General features: G+C 43.8%; 1 protein-coding gene across 2 annotated transcripts in view; it reads right to left on the bottom strand.

The window, feature by feature from the left end:
- The window catches only part of sardh (sarcosine dehydrogenase), a 97,183-nt gene that overhangs the window by 75,866 nt on the left and 1,712 nt on the right, over nt 1-19,605 (bottom strand). For both annotated transcript variants that reach the window (XM_038971019.1, XM_038971020.1), the window contains exons 2-7: nt 14,557-14,711; nt 12,103-12,280; nt 11,238-11,416; nt 9,586-9,765; nt 5,122-5,245; nt 4,699-4,799 (exon numbers count right to left, since the gene is read on the bottom strand). In XM_038971019.1, the coding sequence (XP_038826947.1) occupies nt 4,699-4,799; nt 5,122-5,245; nt 9,586-9,765; nt 11,238-11,416; nt 12,103-12,280; nt 14,557-14,706 (912 nt within the window). In that variant the 5' untranslated portion in view covers nt 14,707-14,711. The remainder of the gene's footprint in view (nt 1-4,698; nt 4,800-5,121; nt 5,246-9,585; nt 9,766-11,237; nt 11,417-12,102; nt 12,281-14,556; nt 14,712-19,605) is intronic.

The raw sequence follows: 19,605 nt of genomic DNA, 5'->3' as shown, positions 1-19,605 counted from the left end.
ATGTAGACGAGTTCATTCGCTTTCCATCAGAGGAACTGTTCGAATGATGGACTAAAGAACAGCTGTTGAAGATCGCTTAACACCACAATATTGAAATTAGTGATAAACGTCAAAAGAAAGATTGTGTTGATGTTGCCAAAATGTTATGAGAAGGACCCTGAGATGTTATTTTCGTTGGAGATTGTTGCTGACACGCTCTCTTGTTCACCCTGTTCCTGAATGTCTGTGTGACTGACCATTGTTTGGTTTTGTCCTGTTACCGAATGTCTACGTGACTGACCATTGTTTGGTTTTGTCCTGTTACCGAATGTCTACGTGACTGACCATTGTTTGGTTTTGTCCTGTTCCTGAATGTCTACGTGACTGACCATTGTTTGGTATTGTCCTGTTCCTGAATGTCTACGTGACTGACCATTGTTTGGTTTTGTCCTGTTCCTGAATGTCTACGTGACTGACCATTGTTTGGTATTGTCCTGTTCCTGAATGTCTACGTGACTGACCATTGTTTGGTATTGTCCTGTTCCTGAATGTCTACGTGACTGACCATTGTTTGGTTTTGTCCTGTTCCTGAATGTCTACGTGACTGACCATTGTTTGGTTTTGTCCTGCTCCTGAATGTCTACGTGACTGACCATTGTTTGGTATTGTACTGTTCCTGAATGTCTACGTGACTGACCATTGTTTGGTTTTGTCCTGTTCCTGAATGTCTACGTGACTGACCATTGTTTGGTATTGTCCTGTTCCTGAATGTCTACGTGACTGACCATTGTTTGGTATTGTCCTGTTCCTGAATGTCTACGTGACTGACCATTGTTTGGTATTGTCCTGTTACCGAATGTCTACGTGACTGACCATTGTTTGGTTTTGTCCTGTTACCGAATGTCTACGTGACTGACCATTGTTTGGTTTTGTCCTGTTCCTGAATGTCTACGTGACTGACCATTGTTTGGTATTGTCCTGTTCCTGAATGTCTGTGTGACTGACCATTGTTTGGTATTGTCCTGTTCCTGAATGTCTACGTGACTGACCATTGTTTGGTTTTGTCCTGTTCCTGAATGTCTACGTGACTGACCATTGTTTGGTTTTGTCCTGTTCCTGAATGTCTGTGTGACTGACCATTGTTTGGTATTGTCCTGTTCCTGAATGTCTGTGTGACTGACCATTGTTTGGTATTGTCCTGTTCCTGAATGTCTGTGTGACTGACCATTGTTTGGTATTGTCCTGTTCCTGAATGTCTGTGTGACTGACCATTGTTTGGTATTGTCCTGTTCCTGAATGTCTGTGTGACTGACCATTGTTTGGTATTGTCCTGTTCCTGAATGTCTACGTGACTGACCATTGTTTGGTATTGTCCTGTTCCTGAATGTCTACGTGACTGACCATTGTTTGGTTTTGTCCTGTTCCTGAATGTCTGTGTGACTGACCATTGTTTGGTATTGTCCTGTTCCTGAATGTCTGTGTGACTGACCATTGTTTGGTATTGTCCTGTTCCTGAATGTCTGTGTGACTGACCATTGTTTGGTATTGTCCTGTTCCTGAATGTCTGTGTGACTGACCATTGTTTGGTATTGTCCTGTTCCTGAATGTCTGTGTGACTGACCATTGTTTGGTATTGTCCTGTTCCTGAATGTCTGTGTGACTGACCATTGTTTGGTTTTGTCCTGTTCCTGAATGTCTGTGTGACTGACCATTGTTTGGTTTTGTCCTGTTACCGAATGTCTGTGTGACTGACCATTGTTTGGTTTTGTCCTGTTACCGAATGTCTACGTGACTGACCATTGTTTGGTTTTGTCCTGTTCCTGAATGTCTGTGTGACTGACCATTGTTTGGTTTTGTCCTGTTCCTGAATGTCTGTGTGACTGACCATTGTTTGGTTTTGTCCTGTTCCTGAATGTCTGTGTGACTGACCATTGTTTGGTTTTGTCCTGTTCCTGAATGTCTACGTGACTGACCATTGTTTGGTTTTGTCCTGTTCCTGAATGTCTGTGTGACTGACCATTGTTTGGTTTTGTCCTGTTCCTGAATGTCTGTGTGACTGACCATTGTTTGGTTTTGTCCTGTTCCTGAATGTCTACGTGACTGACCATTGTTTGGTTTTGTCCTGTTCCTGAATGTCTACGTGACTGACCATTGTTTGGTTTTGTCCTGTTCCTGAATGTCTACGTGACTGACCATTGTTTGGTTTTGTCCTGTTCCTGAATGTCTACGTGACTGACCATTGTTTGGTTTTGTCCTGTTCCTGAATGTCTGTGTGACTGACCATTGTTTGGTTTTGTCCTGTTCCTGAATGTCTGTGTGACTGACCATTGTTTGGTTTTGTCCTGTTCCTGAATGTCTGTGTGACTGACCATTGTTTGGTTTTGTCCTGTTCCTGAATGTCTGTGTGACTGACCATTGTTTGGTTTTGTCCTGTTCCTGAATGTCTGTGTGACTGACCATTGTTTGGTTTTGTCCTGTTCCTGAATGTCTGTGTGACTGACCATTGTTTGGTTTTGTCCTGTTCCTGAATGTCTACGTGACTGACCATTGTTTGGTTTTGTCCTGTTACCGAATGTCTGTGTGACTGACCATTGTTTGGTTTTGTCCTGTTACTGAATGTCTACGTGACTGACCATTGTTTGGTTTTGTCCTGTTCCTGAATGTCTGTGTGACTGACCATTGTTTGGTTTTGTCCTGTTCCTGAATGTCTGTGTGACTGACCATTGTTTGGTTTTGTCCTGCTCCTGAATGTCTACGTGACTGACCATTGTTTGGTTTTGTCCTGTTACCGAATGTCTACGTGACTGACCATTGTTTGGTTTTGTCCTGTTCCTGAATGTCTACGTGACTGACCATTGTTTGGTTTTGTCCTGTTACCGAATGTCTGTGTGACTGACCATTGTTTGGTTTTGTCCTGTTCCTGAATGTCTACGTGACTGACCATTGTTTGGTTTTGTCCTGTTCCTGAATGTCTATGTGACTGACCATTGTTTGGTTTTGTCCTGTTCCTGAATGTCTACGTGACTGACCATTGTTTGGTTTTGTCCTGTTACCGAATGTCTGTGTGACTGACCATTGTTTGGTTTTGTCCTGTTCCTGAATGTCTATGTGACTGACCATTGTTTGGTTTTGTCCTGTTCTGTCGCTCCTGTCTGTTCCCTTCTGGTCTCGTTTTCTTCTTTTCTCTGATAGGTTGCTTCCTGTGCACAAAGTTTGCTGAGGTCTGGGGAGGACGAGGTTGGCTGGGACAAGTGGAAGTGTGAACATGTACCCCCTCATCGATTTGGGACGCAGAGGGTGGGTCAATTTGTTTGTGTGACTGGTATGGTGTTCCGCGGTCCTTGTTGGTCCCCGGTTTTATGGGGGGGAGGGGGGGGTGAAAACCCTCCCACTCTGTCTGCCGTATTCTTTCTCTTTGCTCTGGTTTTCCTTATTAGGATGTCGGCGGGCGGAGCTGGGAGGGTCGTCAGCGACATGGGACACACCTGGGCCCGGGTGTATCCCAGGATAAATACACCACTTCCCCATTCATTGAGGAAACTCTCTCCATGCAAACACACTTATAGATTTTGGTTGTGGCATTTTTGTGGCCGTTTCTTTGCTTTGGCACCTTTTTGAACACCCCTCATTATCACATTTATGCACGCAACCACTCACTTACACTACTGATTACACACACCATTGTTAATTGTATTTAGTTTATTTAAGGAATAACAAAATCTTTATTAACTAATCTCCACGTTGTCTCCCTTTCTGTTACGGACTATGAGCCGGTTCGTGACAAATAGTCCCCGCAAAAAAACAGTCTCATTGTCAACAGTGAAAAGGCGACTCTGGGATGCTGGCCTTCTAGGCAGAGTTCCTCTGTCCAGTGTCTGTATTCTTTGCCCATCTTAATAATTTATTTTTGTCGGCCAGTCTGAGATATGGCCTTTTCTTTGCAACTCTGCCTAGAAGGCCAGCATCCCGGAGTCACCTCTTCACTGTTGAGACTGGTGTTTTGCGGGTACTATTTAATGAAGCTGCCAGTTGAGGAATTGTGAGGCGCCTGTTTCTCAAACTAGACACTAATGTACTGGGGGTACGCATACCCCAGTTTGGGAATACCTGCTCTACACTGAAGGGAAGTAGTAAGACAGGGGCCTGCAGTGTCACAGTGCCCCCTGCTGGGGAGACCTGGTGGTGGGAGAGAGGAAAGGACTGGTTCACACTATAAGGCTAAGCTGCAAAGTTAAAATTGGCTATATCGTAACAAATTTATGAAAACTAAAAAAAACTTGTCTTACTTTAAGGTTAGGGCTAGGCATAAGGTTAGCAGTGTGGTTGGGGTTAAGGTTAGGTTGAACATTTTAAAAAGATACATTTTAGAACCAACCAGCTTTGCAGCTTGGCCAGATAGTGACAACCGAGAGCAGACTGGAGCCTCAGCTGGCCCTCTAGTCAGCAGTACGACATGCATGAGCAAGCTGGATAATATTGCAGATCAAAGTTCCAGTCAAATAGCACGTGTCACCTGGACTTACCCTCTGACAGTGCATATGTTTGTGGTGATAAATCAGTTTCCCAAGTCAGGATCAATAAATTAATACTATTACTACACAATGGTAAAGACAGGCTCTTCTTTTTCCTTGGATGCCCTCGATCACCATGTCTGCATGGTGCTGTGTGTGTTTCTGTGTGTGTGCAGCATGCGTGCAACGCGAGTGCCTACGGACATACCTGGATGCCCTCGATCCTCTCTGTCACGACGTAGGCATGGTGCATGGCGATGAGTGGCACCTTGACTCCAGCCATCTCACCCAGCTTAGAGGCCCACACTCCTGACAGGGCAAATAGAGAGAGTGTGTGCTTAAGCTCAACATTGCAGTCCGACTAATCTACAAATCACCTTGCATCCTAAATAAACTACTCATCAATGATCCGTCCAAATCAACTCTATTTCTTGTTAAGGGATTTTTGTAATGGTTCAGTCATCTTGAATAGCGTCCAGATGCTTAAATAGGAGGCCAGAACATAGGCCTACGGGTCAAATGCACAAGGGTGGGGGTACTTTGTGGGTTCTCCAGACAGAGCAAAATGTAATCTGGGGTACAGTTATCATAAAAAGAAGTTGGGAATCACTGTGATAGACGACTGACTAACCTGCACAGTTTACGACCACGGGGGTCTGGATGGTTCCGTGGAAGGTCTCCACAGCCTTGACCCTCTTCACTCCCATGTCGTCTGTGCTCACCTGGATCCCCGTCACTGGACAGTTCTCTATCACCTGACAGGAGAGCGAGCCAATCAGAGATGAGGTGAAAGACAACCCCATGTACTGTGTACCCATACGTATCTATAGTTATAATACTCATGGCTATCGCCAGGAGTTTTTTCTGGCTGTGTGACTTGCCCAGAAACAAGCCTTACCAGACCCGGAGCCAGGATAGTGACTAAAGGGGCAGTTGAAAATCGGTGAGGGGGCACAATTCTGGGGGGGGGGGGTTCTTGAATTGGAATTATATTGACTTCTGCTTATATCACGCCATACCACAATAAACAAAAGTTCATTGAGTGCTTTTGAAGTGACAGGTTGGCGTGGAATCTGTAGCCTAATGTATCTCCGCTGCGCTGTGTCAGCATAAAATAGGGGCCTTCTAGCAGTTGTAAGGACAAAGATTAAATCAGGAGGCAGGCAGGCAGGTAGAGGTGGAAATGAGTGTTGGATTTATTTTCACAGCGCTGGCGTTTCAAAGATGACGGTGATATTGACAAATATATACACTGAACAAAAATATGAAACGCAACATGTAAAGTGTTGGTCCCCCCCCCCCCCCAAAAAAACATTTCTCACATTCTGTGCACAATTGTTTACATCTGTTAGTGAGCACTAATCCTTTGCTATGATAATCCATCCACCTGACAGGTGTGGCATGTCAAAAAGCTGGTTAAACAGCATGATCATTACACAGGTGCACCTTGTGCTGGGGACAAAAGGCCACTCTAAAATGTGCAGTTGTGTCACACAACGCCACAGATGTCTCAAGTTTTGAGGGAGCATGCAATTGGCATACGGCGTACAGGAATGTCCACCAGAGCTGTTGCCAGATAATTACATTTTTATTTCACTACCATAGGCTGCCTCCAAAGGCGTTTTAGAGAATTTGGCAGTACATCTAACCGGCCTCACAACCACCGACCATCTGTAACCACAACAGCCCAGGACCTCCACATCCGGCTTCTTCACCTGTGGGATGGTCTAAGACCAGCCACCCGGAGAGCTGATGAAACTGGGTTTGCACAATTGAAAGAATTTCTGCATAAACAATCCGAAAACATCTCAGGGAAGCTCATCTGCATGCTTGTTGTCCTCACCAGGGTCTTGACCCGACTACAGTTCGGCGTCGTAAATGCTTACCTTCGATGGCCACTGGCACGCTGTGTGCAAGTGTGCTCTTCAGGGATGAATTCCGGTTTCAACTGTACCTGGCAGACAGCGTGTATGGTGTCGTGTGAGCTGTGTCGGGGCGAGGGGACGGTTTAAAGTTATACTGTTACATAAGCATGTTTGGGATGCTCTGGATCGACGTGTACGACAGCGTTTTCCCACCCGTCAATATCCAGCAACTTCGCACAGCCACTGAAGACGAGTGGAACAACATTCCACAGGCCACAATCAACAGCCTAATCAACTCTATGCGAAGGAGAAAAATGGTGGTCACACCAGATACTGACTGGTTCTGATCCACGCCCCCACCTTTTTTTAAATATCTGTATTCCCAGTCATGTGAAATCCATAGATTAAGGCCTAATGAATTTCTTTCAACTGACCGATTTCCATATGAGCTGCAACTGCGTGTATATTTTTGTTCAGTGTATATTTCACGGGGCATTGATAAAAATTGACACGATGAAACAAATTGGCAGGAGTCGGTGCCCAATAGTGGCGAGAGACGTGCCTATAGCGCTTCTTCACCACATACCCCTCGCCTTCTTCTGGTCTCGACATTATTAACTACGCCCGAGACACATTCTTCACGCGTGAGCAGTAACCTCAAACATTGTCAGAACGTAGCAGTGGTCATTTTCCCTTCAACTGAAATCCTTACTGTTCAGTATTTCTACCCACACTATCCAAACTAATAGACATGTATCAGCGGGGCAGAATGGCACATTCCAACCGAGAATGGCACATTCCACCCCCCCCCCCCCCCAGCAGTGACAAGTTCCACACCCAGGGGCATTTGCGGTGGAGTCATTTTCTCTCCAAGCATTGGGAAAGAGACACAGCGCACCTTCTCTACAGGCACCGAAGGGAGCTCAGTCATAATCAATTCATTGTCAGTCAATGTCGGGATGAAAACCTTACACATCCCATCATAGGTCAGACGCTCCTGCAGAGCACCGGCCATAGTGCCATAGAACAGCAGAGGAGCAGGAAGGAGAGAGTTTGACCCCGCCCTTATAAATATAAATCAAATATTACAGGCGGAGGCGTAGCACGTTACTCATTTCGCCTCCCACTTTTATGGCAACCCAAAGGAATCATGCATAACCACCCCAGTGGCTTTCCATAGCCCCCCTACACACACACTGCGGAACGCTCTGTCCATTGTGCTGACACAGCGGAGATTTTTGTTGTTTTGCGCCAACCTGTCACTCAATCATTTGAACTTTTTTGCCATTTTTATATAGGGATATAGAACTACAATTTAAGGGGGCAAAAGTTTGAACTGAGGGGGCTAATCCCCCTTTAGCCCCCTGGTGGAGCCAGGTACGATCCATTACGTTATAACCAATGCTCCGGTCTGCTGAATTTGAATCTTGTGACATTTCTGTGCATCTTCAGGCACGCGTTCACTTTGAACAATGAGGCTGTAACCGCTTTAATTGACTGTTTTAACAGTGGCCATGTCGGCTACTTGATCATAATGTAGGCCTACCAGAGTGGCCTACCATAAAAACCAAATGGAGAAAATGTACCCCATAACATTTTAACATGGAAAGAGCGGTTCTATCATTCAGCCTACATTAGCAGCCATGTATGGGGTTCAATGTAGGCCTACATTCCATGAGCCTTTTGGAAAGAAAACATGCAGGGCTTGACATTCACCAGTTTATCAGACAAAGAGGTGACTGAACATTTTGTTGTGTTGTTTGATGCAAGAAACCACAATTCATTATTATTTCCGTACCATTATTACAGAGAATCATACAAATTATGCTACCCTCTGCCTACTGGGTACTTCGCTTATTCAAGCCCGTCTCAAAATAAAACACTGCCCTTTCAAGATACAATAAAGGTATTTACCAGACTAGCTTTTCAGAGATGGCTAGAAATCTACACGTTTGGTGCTCTTGTAGGAAGCAATCACTCCCACATTGCTGACTACAAATGATCAATAACTGGGCTACTAAATCATTAACTAGCAAAGAATGTAAAATGAGCACACGTGGCCACATGCTGCTCTCGCTTTGATCTCAAAACAAATGCATAATAATCACGACAGCTCATGCTGTAAAATAGTCCAGTTTAAAGTGAATGGCACGAATCCATATATGGCAATGGTCTATTTGCATATAGGCCTACTGCAGCTCAGATTGGTTATGGCGCACCGGTCTGTGTATAGTACGGGCCTGAGTATTGCTTGTCAATACAATAGAATCCTACACCGATACGCTCTGCCTACAACAAAATCTCTTGCATAGTTCGTTTTGGTATGTTGCATTGAAAGTGGCAAATATTGCATTGATTCGATCACAATTCCCACAGTAAAGGGACACGTTGATAGTGTTAACTAACGGGGAAAACTCTAGAAAGTTGAGTGAAGTTCAATCTCGTGCTTCTCTGCATGGACTGATTTTTCTTCTGCATGGCAGTCTCTTGGGAGCTACATCCACAGCTTAGAGGGAACATTGGTTATAACATACAATCACATAGTAGTTATATGGTAAAACCATAATGGCATAGCGATGAATTCTTCAGGAGCTTTTTGTGCCATTGAGAGTAGGTGAGTGGGTGTTACAGGAGCAATGCCAACAGTAGTGCCAACAGAGTATAAAGTGCCATAGTTTGGTATCTATCGCTGGCCATCTAAAAGTTTTACTGTCTTAATATTCATTAGTATCACTAATAGCAGGAAAGAGAATATGGAACAGTGGACTGGACCCTACAGAGTTGATGCTCAGGGTTCACCGATCTCCCTACACTACAAAACACAGATAAACTGGTCAGAAACTAGCCTGCTCTGCTCCTGAGCGGTCTAGAAAAAACATTGTTACCTTAAGGAACTGCAGGTTTATAGCCCACTCAATGTCTTTTACTGACTATTAAGGTGCAACTGTACGCCGGTGTCAAGATAATGTTTCCATCTTTAATAGTACACAAGTGGGAAGAGAATAATTAAGCAAATAACTCAATACTCAAGCCATGTAATGCTTAAGTAACTTGTGTGCGTGCGTGTCACGCTGGTCTCCCATGGGAGAAACCAACATCTTAACCGTTAGCCCAATAGGAGATTCCCCTCATGGGCTGAGGCTGACACTGATTCTGAAGTCGCAGGCAAGGCTTAATCATCACAAGACCATGAGCCCGTGTATGCATGCATCCGTGAGTGTTATCTTTACCGTGGCACCACGGGCAGTGGCTGCCCTGGACAGGGTGGTACAGGTGCCAGCGGGGTCCATGGTGCCATCCTTGGGGACGTACAGCGTGCCATAGAGGTCATCTACGTTCATCAGAGGGTACAGGTCTTTGGTCTCAGCGGGGGACAGGACGTGGGACTCGATACCGTACACCTTCCCCAACTGGAGAGAAGAACAATAAATGACATCATCCTCGTGAGACAGCACCACACTTCCATTTTGCATGGAACCTCTATTAAATACAGGTTATTCACACTGTGGGCAATTCCACTCAAAAAGGTCTGTTATTAACATGTTTTAACCACTCTCTTAAAATGGTAGACTATCAGGTACTCAGCAAGAAGGTCTGATTTCACCATTACTGCAACAGGACCCAGATGGTAAATATAAAGATCCAGTCCACCTACAAAACTGGAGAGCCCTTACACTTCCGTGCTGTGATGCCAAAAACCTAGCAAAATGCATAGAATTTAAAAAAAGGTATTGCCGGATATTAATCATCCTAAATCAGACAATACTTTTTACATGGACGATACATTGGAGATAATATAAGACAAATACTGGAAACAATAGAATACTATGAAAACTATTCCAACTGAAAAGGAGACTGAGTAGGACCAGCTTTGCAATCATTTTTTTTGTTCACATTATAAAAGTGAAATCTAAGTCTCAGCATAATTCTATTACCATGGAATTGCCCTAGCTCAAAGACTGAAATGTTGACACCGCAATATTACATTTCATAAATCCTCTATATTTGCTAACTTGTCTCCCCCTGCCCCATATGGGAGTTGTGTGATTTGAGTTCTAGATCATTTGTGCAATTATCAAAAACGGTCATATGGTCCAGTGCTGCAAGTAAAGACCTAGTTAAGCTGCAGCTGGCCCAGAACAGAGCGGCACATCTTGCTCTTCATTGTAATCAGCGGGCTAATATTAATTCTATGCGTGCCAGTCTCTCTTGGCTAAGAGTTGAGGAAAGACTGTGTCACTTTGTTTTTAAAAGAAACATTAACAAAAGTGTTGGAAATTCTAAACTGTTCGCATAGTCAACTTACACACACTTTACCCCACCAGACATGCCACCAAGGGTCTTTTCACAGTCCCCAGGTCCAGAACAAATTCAAGGAAACCTACAGTATTTTACAGGGCCATGAGTGCAAGTGAACAGCAAACCTGGTTTCAAATTACAAATAAAGCAACCCCTCATGGCACAACACCTCTCCCCATGCAAATTGTAAAGTATTTTGTCGAATGTCTTTTCGTTATATGTTGGACCCAAGTAAGACTAGCTGTCGCCATTGGCATCGACTAAAGGGGATCCTAATAAAATCAAACTGGGCATTTCATCTCACACCCACAAAGTTACCGCTGGCCTATTTACTGAATTCGCTGGAGGGGTAGGTCTAGCCTAGACCAGTAAGGCCCATAGGTACAGTACCCAGCCTCTACCCCAATAAGTTTACTCCGTTGAGTCCAGTCTATTCTGGAGCAGCAGGGCCCAGTCTACAATAGGTACCAACGTGAGGCGTTTGTACTCGTCCAGCCTCTGCTTGTTAGAGAGAGACACCTCTACCCCAACCAGTCTAACCTAAGACCCCAGTCCAGTGTAGTCTGGTCCTGTATGAGCATACCGACATGAGGCGTTTGTACTCGTCCAGCCTCTGCTTGTTGGATGCGATGAAGAGGCCTCCGTTCTGGATCCAGCCCGTCTCTAGACCGGTCTCCTGCTCCAGGTCATGGCTGATCACCTGTCTGGTGTGGGCTAGCAGCTCCACCTCCACATCACTGGGCCTCAGCTGCCACAGCAGACCTGGGACAGAGACACCACAAGAGACAGTGACGATTAGTGAGGGAGCAGGAGAGAGAAAAAGAGACCAAAAGGGAGAGAAAGAGAAAGACGAAGACAGACAGAGCGAGGGGGGGGGACTAATATGTAAGTACATTTGTTTTCCGGCCAATTAGACTCCCCTTTAACAAACCCAGAAGTTATATTTTTCTCCTTTAAAACCTGTTCAACTGCGTGGTTGTTTTGGACCCAGTCCCGGGTCCGCAGTGCGTCAATATCGGTGGCATATCCTACGAAAGCTACAGAACTTGTCTTTTTGGAAATTGAGCTCAAATTTTCAGCTGGCAATGTCATAAGAATGCCCCTGTCACCACCTCCCCAGAGGCTATAAATCATGCTCTATGGTCATTTTCATAGAGAATGCAATTTAGGTCAAGTAACCAAAAGGGGGGGGGGAGAAAATCTGTAAGCATGGTAAGGGTACATCCTTGTGGTCATCATAATGCATTTATTTTCCTATCGGCATTTAATGTGACATCACCTTGAATGCATCTTCCACATAACCCTTTGGGTCCCCAGGACCAGGGCTAAAAAAACACTGATATACATGACAGATCCATTTACAAAACAACCCTACACATTAATGAATCCATAGTAGCAAAAGCCACAGCCTGGATAGGCTTCTGGGTGGTTAGGTGGGTACTACCTACCTGCTGTGTGCCAGGTGGTTCCGGCGGTCAGTCTGTCTCTCTCCAGCAGCACCACGTTGGTCATGCCCATCTTGGCTAGGTGGTAGACTGTCTGGCATCCCAGGCTTCCCCCTCCGATTACCACAGCCTCTGCTGACTTGGGAAGGGGCTTGGTAGGCCCACTGCCACCCTCCTCCACCTACCATGAGATTTGTTTAAATATAATCGTTTTTTTTTTAAAGGCACACATAGTAAAACTACATTTATTAGATTTTTTCTTTATATGAAAAATATATATTTTTTAACAGGCAACAGATTGTTATTTGGCACTTGCACTGAAAACAACAAGTGTAGACCTTACAGTGAAATGCTTACTTACAAGCCCTTAACCCACAACGCAGTTCTATGAAAAATAAGTGTTAAGTAAAAAATGAACAAAACAAATAATTAAAGAGGAGCAGTAAAATAACAACAGCGAGGCTATATACAGGGGGTACCGGTACAGAGTCAATGTATGGGGGCACCGGTTAGTTGAGGTAATATGTACATGTAGGTAGGGGCTACGCATAGATAATAACAGAGTAGCATCAGCATAGAAGGGAGGGGGGGGGGCAATGCAAATAGTCTGGGTAGCCATTTGATTAGATGTTCAGGAGTCTAATGCTTGGGGCAGAAGCTGTAAACACAAATAAGTTTGAGACATTACCATTGTGGTCCTCCTTTAACCTATGTATTTATTTAACCAGGCCAGTCAATTAAGAACAAATACTTATTTACAACGACGGCCTTGCAATGTACATAAATAAAACGCGATACACCGAGTACAGAAAACCTTAAGAACACCAGCTCTTTCCATGACAGACTGACAAGGTGCTCCCTTATAGATGTCTCTCGTTAAATCCACTTCAATCGGTGTTGATGAAGGGGAGGAGACAGGTTACAGGATTTTTAAGCCTTGAGACTATCGAGACAGGGACTGTGTATGTGTGCCATTCAAATGGGCAAGACAAAATAATTAAGTGCCTGAAAGAGGAGGAAGGGAGGCGCTACTAAGGTACACAATAGTAGATTTTTAGTAGATAGAAGGTGCTCTTTGGTAAAAGGGGTGAATTGGTCATCAAAAAGAAAGGAGGACCAAGGCACTCGTCATATAATTAATTAAAAATGCCTTTATCCCTGACGAAGGCCATGCGGCCGAAACGCGTCGGATTTTTAAAACTTTGTTTCTATTGAACATGCCAGACAAATAAAGGCATTTTAATTAATTATATGAAGAGTGCCTTGGTCCTCCTTTCTTTTTAAAAGAATGAAGTGCCTTTGAACGGGGTACGGTAAGTAGGTGCACCGGTTTGTGAAGAACTGCAATGCTGTTAGTTTGGCTGCTCAGTCTAACTTAGTGGTCACTCAACAATCATAGCGCTGCCATTCCAAACCAATCAGAGCGCTTGGAAATGTGCATCTGGACACTGCGCCGCCCACTCAGGTCAGAGTGTTATCATCGTCCGAAAAGAGTACGGTTTCTGAGGACTTATTTTTGTCGACGGTAACACGAATGTCAATGTTGTTGCGAACATCGAAATAACCACAACAAGTAAGATCCCAAGTTATTACAAGACCCATCGTAAATACCCGAAGTGTGTGTGTGTGCCTAATTTGTGGTGGTCAGGAAGAAAAGGAAGAAAAACATCCCGTGGAGCAGCGTTTCCCAAACTTGGACCTGGGGACACAAAGGGAAGCACTACACAGCTGATTCAACTAATCAACTCAAGGGGCGGCAGCGTAGCCTAGTGGTTAAAGCATTGAAAGGTTGCAAGTTCAAATCCCCGAGCTGACAAGGTACAAATCTGTCGTTCTGCCCCTGAACAAGGCAGTTAACCCACTGTTCCTAGGCCATCATTGAAAATAAGAATTTGTTCTTACCCGACTTTCCTAGTTAAATAAAGGTAAAATACATTTTAAATTAAAAAAATTAAGCTTTGATTATATTAAAATCAGCTGTGTAATGCTAGGGCAAAAACCAAGAAGTGTACGCCTTGGGGTCCCCAGGACCGAGTTTGGGAAACGCTGCTGTAGAGGGTCTGAATCAGCACTAAGTACTGGACAAAGCAGGTGAGGGCTCAGAAGCCAACCGCTCAGACGAGCTCCTGCTAGCCGTTCTTTCACCGTGTGTATCAAGAATGGTCCACCACCCAAAGAACATCCAGCCTTGACACAACTGTGGGAAGCATTGGAGTCAACATGGGCCAGCATCCCTGTGGAACGCTTTCGACACCTTGTAGAGTCTATGCCCCGACAAATTGAGGCTGTTCTGAGGGTAAAAGGGGGGGTGCAAATCAATTTTAAGAAGGAATTCCTAATGTTTGCTATACTCGGGTGTATAATGCACTACTTTTAACCAGGGCCGATAGGGACTAAGGATTAGGGTGCCATTTCGGACATAACCATAGAGGATGACACAAAAACCATCACACAGACCTTGAGTACGTTCTCGTAGGGGACGCTCTTCTCCGTGGTGGGCTCTGAACTGGAGCTGTAGCGACGGGAGGTGGTGGCAGAGCGGCACAGGGGGGAGAGGGCCGGACGGCAGCTAGCCACCTTCCGCACTGCTGTCCCCAGGAAGGCCATGGCCCCTGCACACAGAGACACATACCGGTCTGATTCTGGCCTGGCTACGCAGCTACCATGGCTATGCCTCCTACAGACAGTCAAATACACATCCCTTTAAGGTGTCAAACTTATCCCATGGAGGGCCTAGTGTCTGCAGATTTTTGTTTTTTTCCCTTTCAATTAAACCCTAGACAACCAGGTGTGGGGAGTTCCTTACTAATTAGTGACTTTAATTCAAATGAAGACCAAGGGAAAAGCTAAAACCAGCAGACGCTCAGCCCTCTGTGGAATGAGTTTGTGCTGTGCTTTAGGGGGGTCGTTCTAGGCTAAGGAAAACGAATAGGGACATGAATAGGACCCACACACTCTATTGCAGCGACAGTGGAGCAATAATGTGCGCGCGAGTCCTAGTCATCCCTGCAAGACAACAAAGATGTCTGACTCATACCACAGAGCCAACCTGAGCCGGAATCTGCTCCTGAACCTTGTGCCATGACAGCCATCACGCGAGTCTCGATGTGAAGCACAGCATGTAAACAAACGTCACGGGCCGAAGCCATTTCACTGATTCTCTTTGTGCTGCATGGCATTGACTATCCACATCTGGGAAGAAAAAGTGTTATTCTTTATCCCAAATGTCACCCTATTTACTATATAGTGTATTACTTTTGACAAGGGTTCCATACGGCTCTGGTCAAAAGTAGTGCACGATGTAGGAAATAGGATGCAGTTTTTAATGCATCCTCCATACTCGATGTCAACAAACCTTTTAGCCATAGACCAATCTCTTATGTCAGACTTTACAGCTAGTAAAGGGTGATACCTAGTCAGTTGTAGAACGGAAATGTGTCTTCCGCATTTAACCCCTCAGAGAGGTAAGGGGTGCTTCCCTCAATATTCAGAGACATCCTTGTCTGGTTACATGAGACTGAGACATTGACCAAAACCACCATTGACTGACAGATAGGAAATGACAGGGGGGGGAGAGCTTAATGATTCCCATATCTTCTATTACCCAACCAAGTTACACATCCAAACTCTGAAAATCAAGACCTTGGCCAAAAAACATTACTGGCAGCCAAGAGACAATTATTATTATTTTTTTAAGAAATGAAGGCATATGTACATATTTCCATCGTAAAAATGTGGAATAATTAAAAGCTTTGATTTCTGGTCAAACAGATGGAAAAGGGGTCTTCAAAAACATCTAGCTGAAAAAGTCTCAAAAAAAGGTATTGCGCAATAATGTTGAAGACCCCTGCCAACTAAAACATTTATATTTAGTTTTGCCTTCTGTAAATGTAAGAAATATTGCCTAGTGCCTTGTCATTCTGTTACAAAAAAAAAAACACATAGAAAATATTTTTAAAGCTAATACCAGTTACACTAATCATAAAACGCAACATGCAACAATTTCAAAGATTTTACTGAGTTACAGCTCATATAAGGAAATCAGTATTTCACGTGACTGGGAATACAGATATGCATCTGTTGGACACAGATACCTTACAAAATAGGTAGGGGCGTGGATCAGAAAACCAGTCAGTATCTGGTGTGACCATTTGCCTCACGCAGCGCGAGACATCTCCTTCACATAGAGTTGATCAGGCTGTTGATTGTGGCCTGTGGATGTTGTCCCATTCCACTTCAATAGCTGTGCGAAGTTGCTGGATATTGGCTCTTCAATGGCTGTGCGAAGTTGCTGGATATTGGCTCTTCAATTGGCATGAAGTGGAACACACTGTCGTACACGTCGACCAAGAGCATCCCAAACATGCTCAATGGGTGACATGTCTGGTGAGTATGCAGGCCATGGAAGAACTAGGACATTTTTAGGGAATTGTGTACAGATCCTTCCAACATGGGGCCGTGCATTAGCATTAGAGGTCGACCGATTATGATTTTTCAATGCCGATACCGATTATTGGAGGACAAAAAAGCCGATACCGATTAATCAGTATTTTTTTGAAGATTTTTAAAAAATATATATCATACACACACACACATTTTTGTAATAATGACAATTGCAACAATACTGAATGAACAATGAACACTTATTTTAACTTAATATAATACATAAATACACACGCACACAGCTCTGAAGTGACAATGATACTGAAGAGTCTGCTTAGGAGACAAATACTCTCAACTGTTTGAATAAAAATAGAGTTTAAGTTACCTGTGATGAATGTTGAAAACAAAAACTTTAATTTCTATATGCAGGAAATCCTATTTTAATAATGGGCATGGTAAGAATTGACGACCAAAGTGCGAGTCATAATTCCCATGACACCTAGCAAAATCTGAAAAGCGGTTCCTTCATTTATTCCATAGGATATTTTTAGATTCACTTAGAATAAGGTCTGTGTTTCGTGTAGGCTTACATCACCGTGCCAATTTTATAACTGTGTAGATATCCATAGGACAAGGTAACTCTGATCAATATTGGCTAAATATAAGCGAAGATAAAAAAAAATTGTAGAGTGGATTTATGAAAATATGTTGACAAACGTTACCTTATCCTAGTGAGATTTACACGGGTATCAAAACGTCGAGGCGGTTTAAGCCTGCACGAAACACAGACCTTATTTGAAGTAGATCAAGACATTCTCTATGGAAGACATGAACGGTAAAATAACAAAGGAACCCCTTTCAAGTTCAGCCGCAAGTTATTACAGGAATTATAACGCGTCGACTATTTCTCTCTAAACCATATACCTTTGACTAATCCGGAAACTATCACCTCGAAAACAAAACGTTTATTCCGTTCTGTATTTTATCTAACGGGTGGCATTCCATGAGTCTAAATATTCCTGTTACATTGCACAACCTTCAATGTTGTCATAATTACGTAAAATTCTGGCAAATTAGTTCGCAAAGAGCCAGGCGGCCCAAACTGTTGCATATACCCTGACTCTGCGTGCAATGAACGCAAGAGAAATGACACAATTTCACCTGGTTAATATTGCCTGCTAACCTGGATTTCTTTTAGCTAAATATGCAGGTTTAAAAATATATACTTGTGTATTGATTTTAAGAAAGGCATTGATGTTTATGGTTAAGTACACATTGGAGCAATGACAGTCATTGATTGATTGTTTTTTATAAGATAAGTTTAATGCTAGCTAGCAACTTACCTTAGCTTACTGCATTCGCTAACAGGCAGGCTCCTCGTGGAGTGCAATGTAATCAGGTGTTAGAGCATTGGACTAGTTAACCGTAAGGTTGCAAGATTGGATCCCCCGAGCTGACAAGGTTAAAAATCTGTCGTTCTGCCCCAACGTTCCTAGGCCGTCATTGAAAATAAGAATGTGTTCTTAACTGACTTGCCTAGTTAAATAAAGATTAAATAAAGGTGTAAAAAAAAAGAAAACGATTTCCGATTGTTATGAAAACTTGAAATCGGCCCCGATTAATCGGCCATTCCGATTAATCGGTCGACCTCTAATTAGCATGCTGAAACATAAAGCGATGGCAGCGGATGAATGGCACGACAATGGGCCTCAGGGTCTCGTCACGGTATCTCTGTGCATTCAAATTGCAATCGATAAAATGCAATTGTGTTCATTGTCCGTAGTTTATGCCTGCCCATACCATAACCCCACCCCCACGAGGCACTCTGTTCACAACGTTGACATCAACAAACTGCTTGCCCACACGATGCCATACATGCAGTCTGCCATCTGCCCGGTACAGTTGAAACCGGGATTCAGCTGTGAAGAGCACACTTCTCCAGCATGCCAGTGGCCATCGAAGGTGAGCATTTGCCCAATGAAGTTGGTTACGACACCGAACTGTAGTCAGGTCAAGACCCTAGTGAGAACAAAAAGCATGCAGATGAGTTTCCCTGAGACAGTTTGTTCATAAATTCTTTCTGTTGTGCAAACCCACAGTTTCATCAGCTCTCCAGGTAGCTGGTCTCAGACCATCCCACAGGTGAAGAAGCCAGATGTGGCGGTCCTGGGCTGGCGTGGTTACACATTGTCTGCAGTTGTGAGGGCGGTTGGACGTACTACCAACTTCTCTAAAACGACGTTGGAGGCGGCTTATGGTAGAGAAATGAACATTCAATTCTCTGGCAACAGCTCTGGTGGACATTCCTGCAGTCAGCATGCCAATGGCAAGCTCCCTCAACTTGAGACATCTGTGGCATTGTGTTGTGTGACAAAACTGCACATTTTAGAGTGGCCTTTTATTGTCCCCAGCACAAAGTGCACCTTTGTAATGATCATGCTGCTTAATTAGCTTCTTGATATGCCACACTTGTCAGGTGGATGGATTATCTTGGCAAAGGAGAAGGTGAAATGCTCACTAATAGGGCTGTAAACAAATTTGAAACCATTTCTGGGATTTTTAATTCCGCTCATGAAACATGGGACCAACACTTTACATGTTGCGTTTATATTTTTGTCCAGTATTGTTAGTGTTCTTACTGATAACTTGGTTTGTGATTTATTAAATGATTAAAATGTGTCATTCTGTTACCAAATCTGTAACAGAATGGCTACAACTGAATTGTCACCTGCTACTGTCCTCCCTTCCACTGGCATACTGTTATGCTCGGCTCTGTTTTCTTTCTGTCACATGGTGGTCAAAGCAAGAGAGTGTGGAGAACCTGAAAGGCACCCGTCAATAAAATCACTCAACCTGGACACACTAATAACACTAGTGACATCACAGCCATCATACATAACATTTTTCTTCTATCTCCTTAATGTTTTTGTTTTTTTTACTGTAAAGTGTGTTGTGTTTTAAAATGAACTTTAAATAATGTTTGATTTAAACAGAGGGCCATTGGCAGCTACCAATACTTGACCTGGGCTCTAATGGGAGATCCTGTAGCACTGCATCGTGCATCCACAGAAACAACATTCACTTTAGTCTAAATGGAACAGCCTAGTGGAAATGTCCCACTTG

Source organism: Salvelinus namaycush, chromosome 31, assembly GCF_016432855.1.
Source record: "Salvelinus namaycush isolate Seneca chromosome 31, SaNama_1.0, whole genome shotgun sequence".
Taxonomy (NCBI): Eukaryota; Metazoa; Chordata; class Actinopteri; order Salmoniformes; family Salmonidae; genus Salvelinus; species Salvelinus namaycush.
This window is presented reverse-complemented; position numbering and strand designations above follow the sequence as displayed.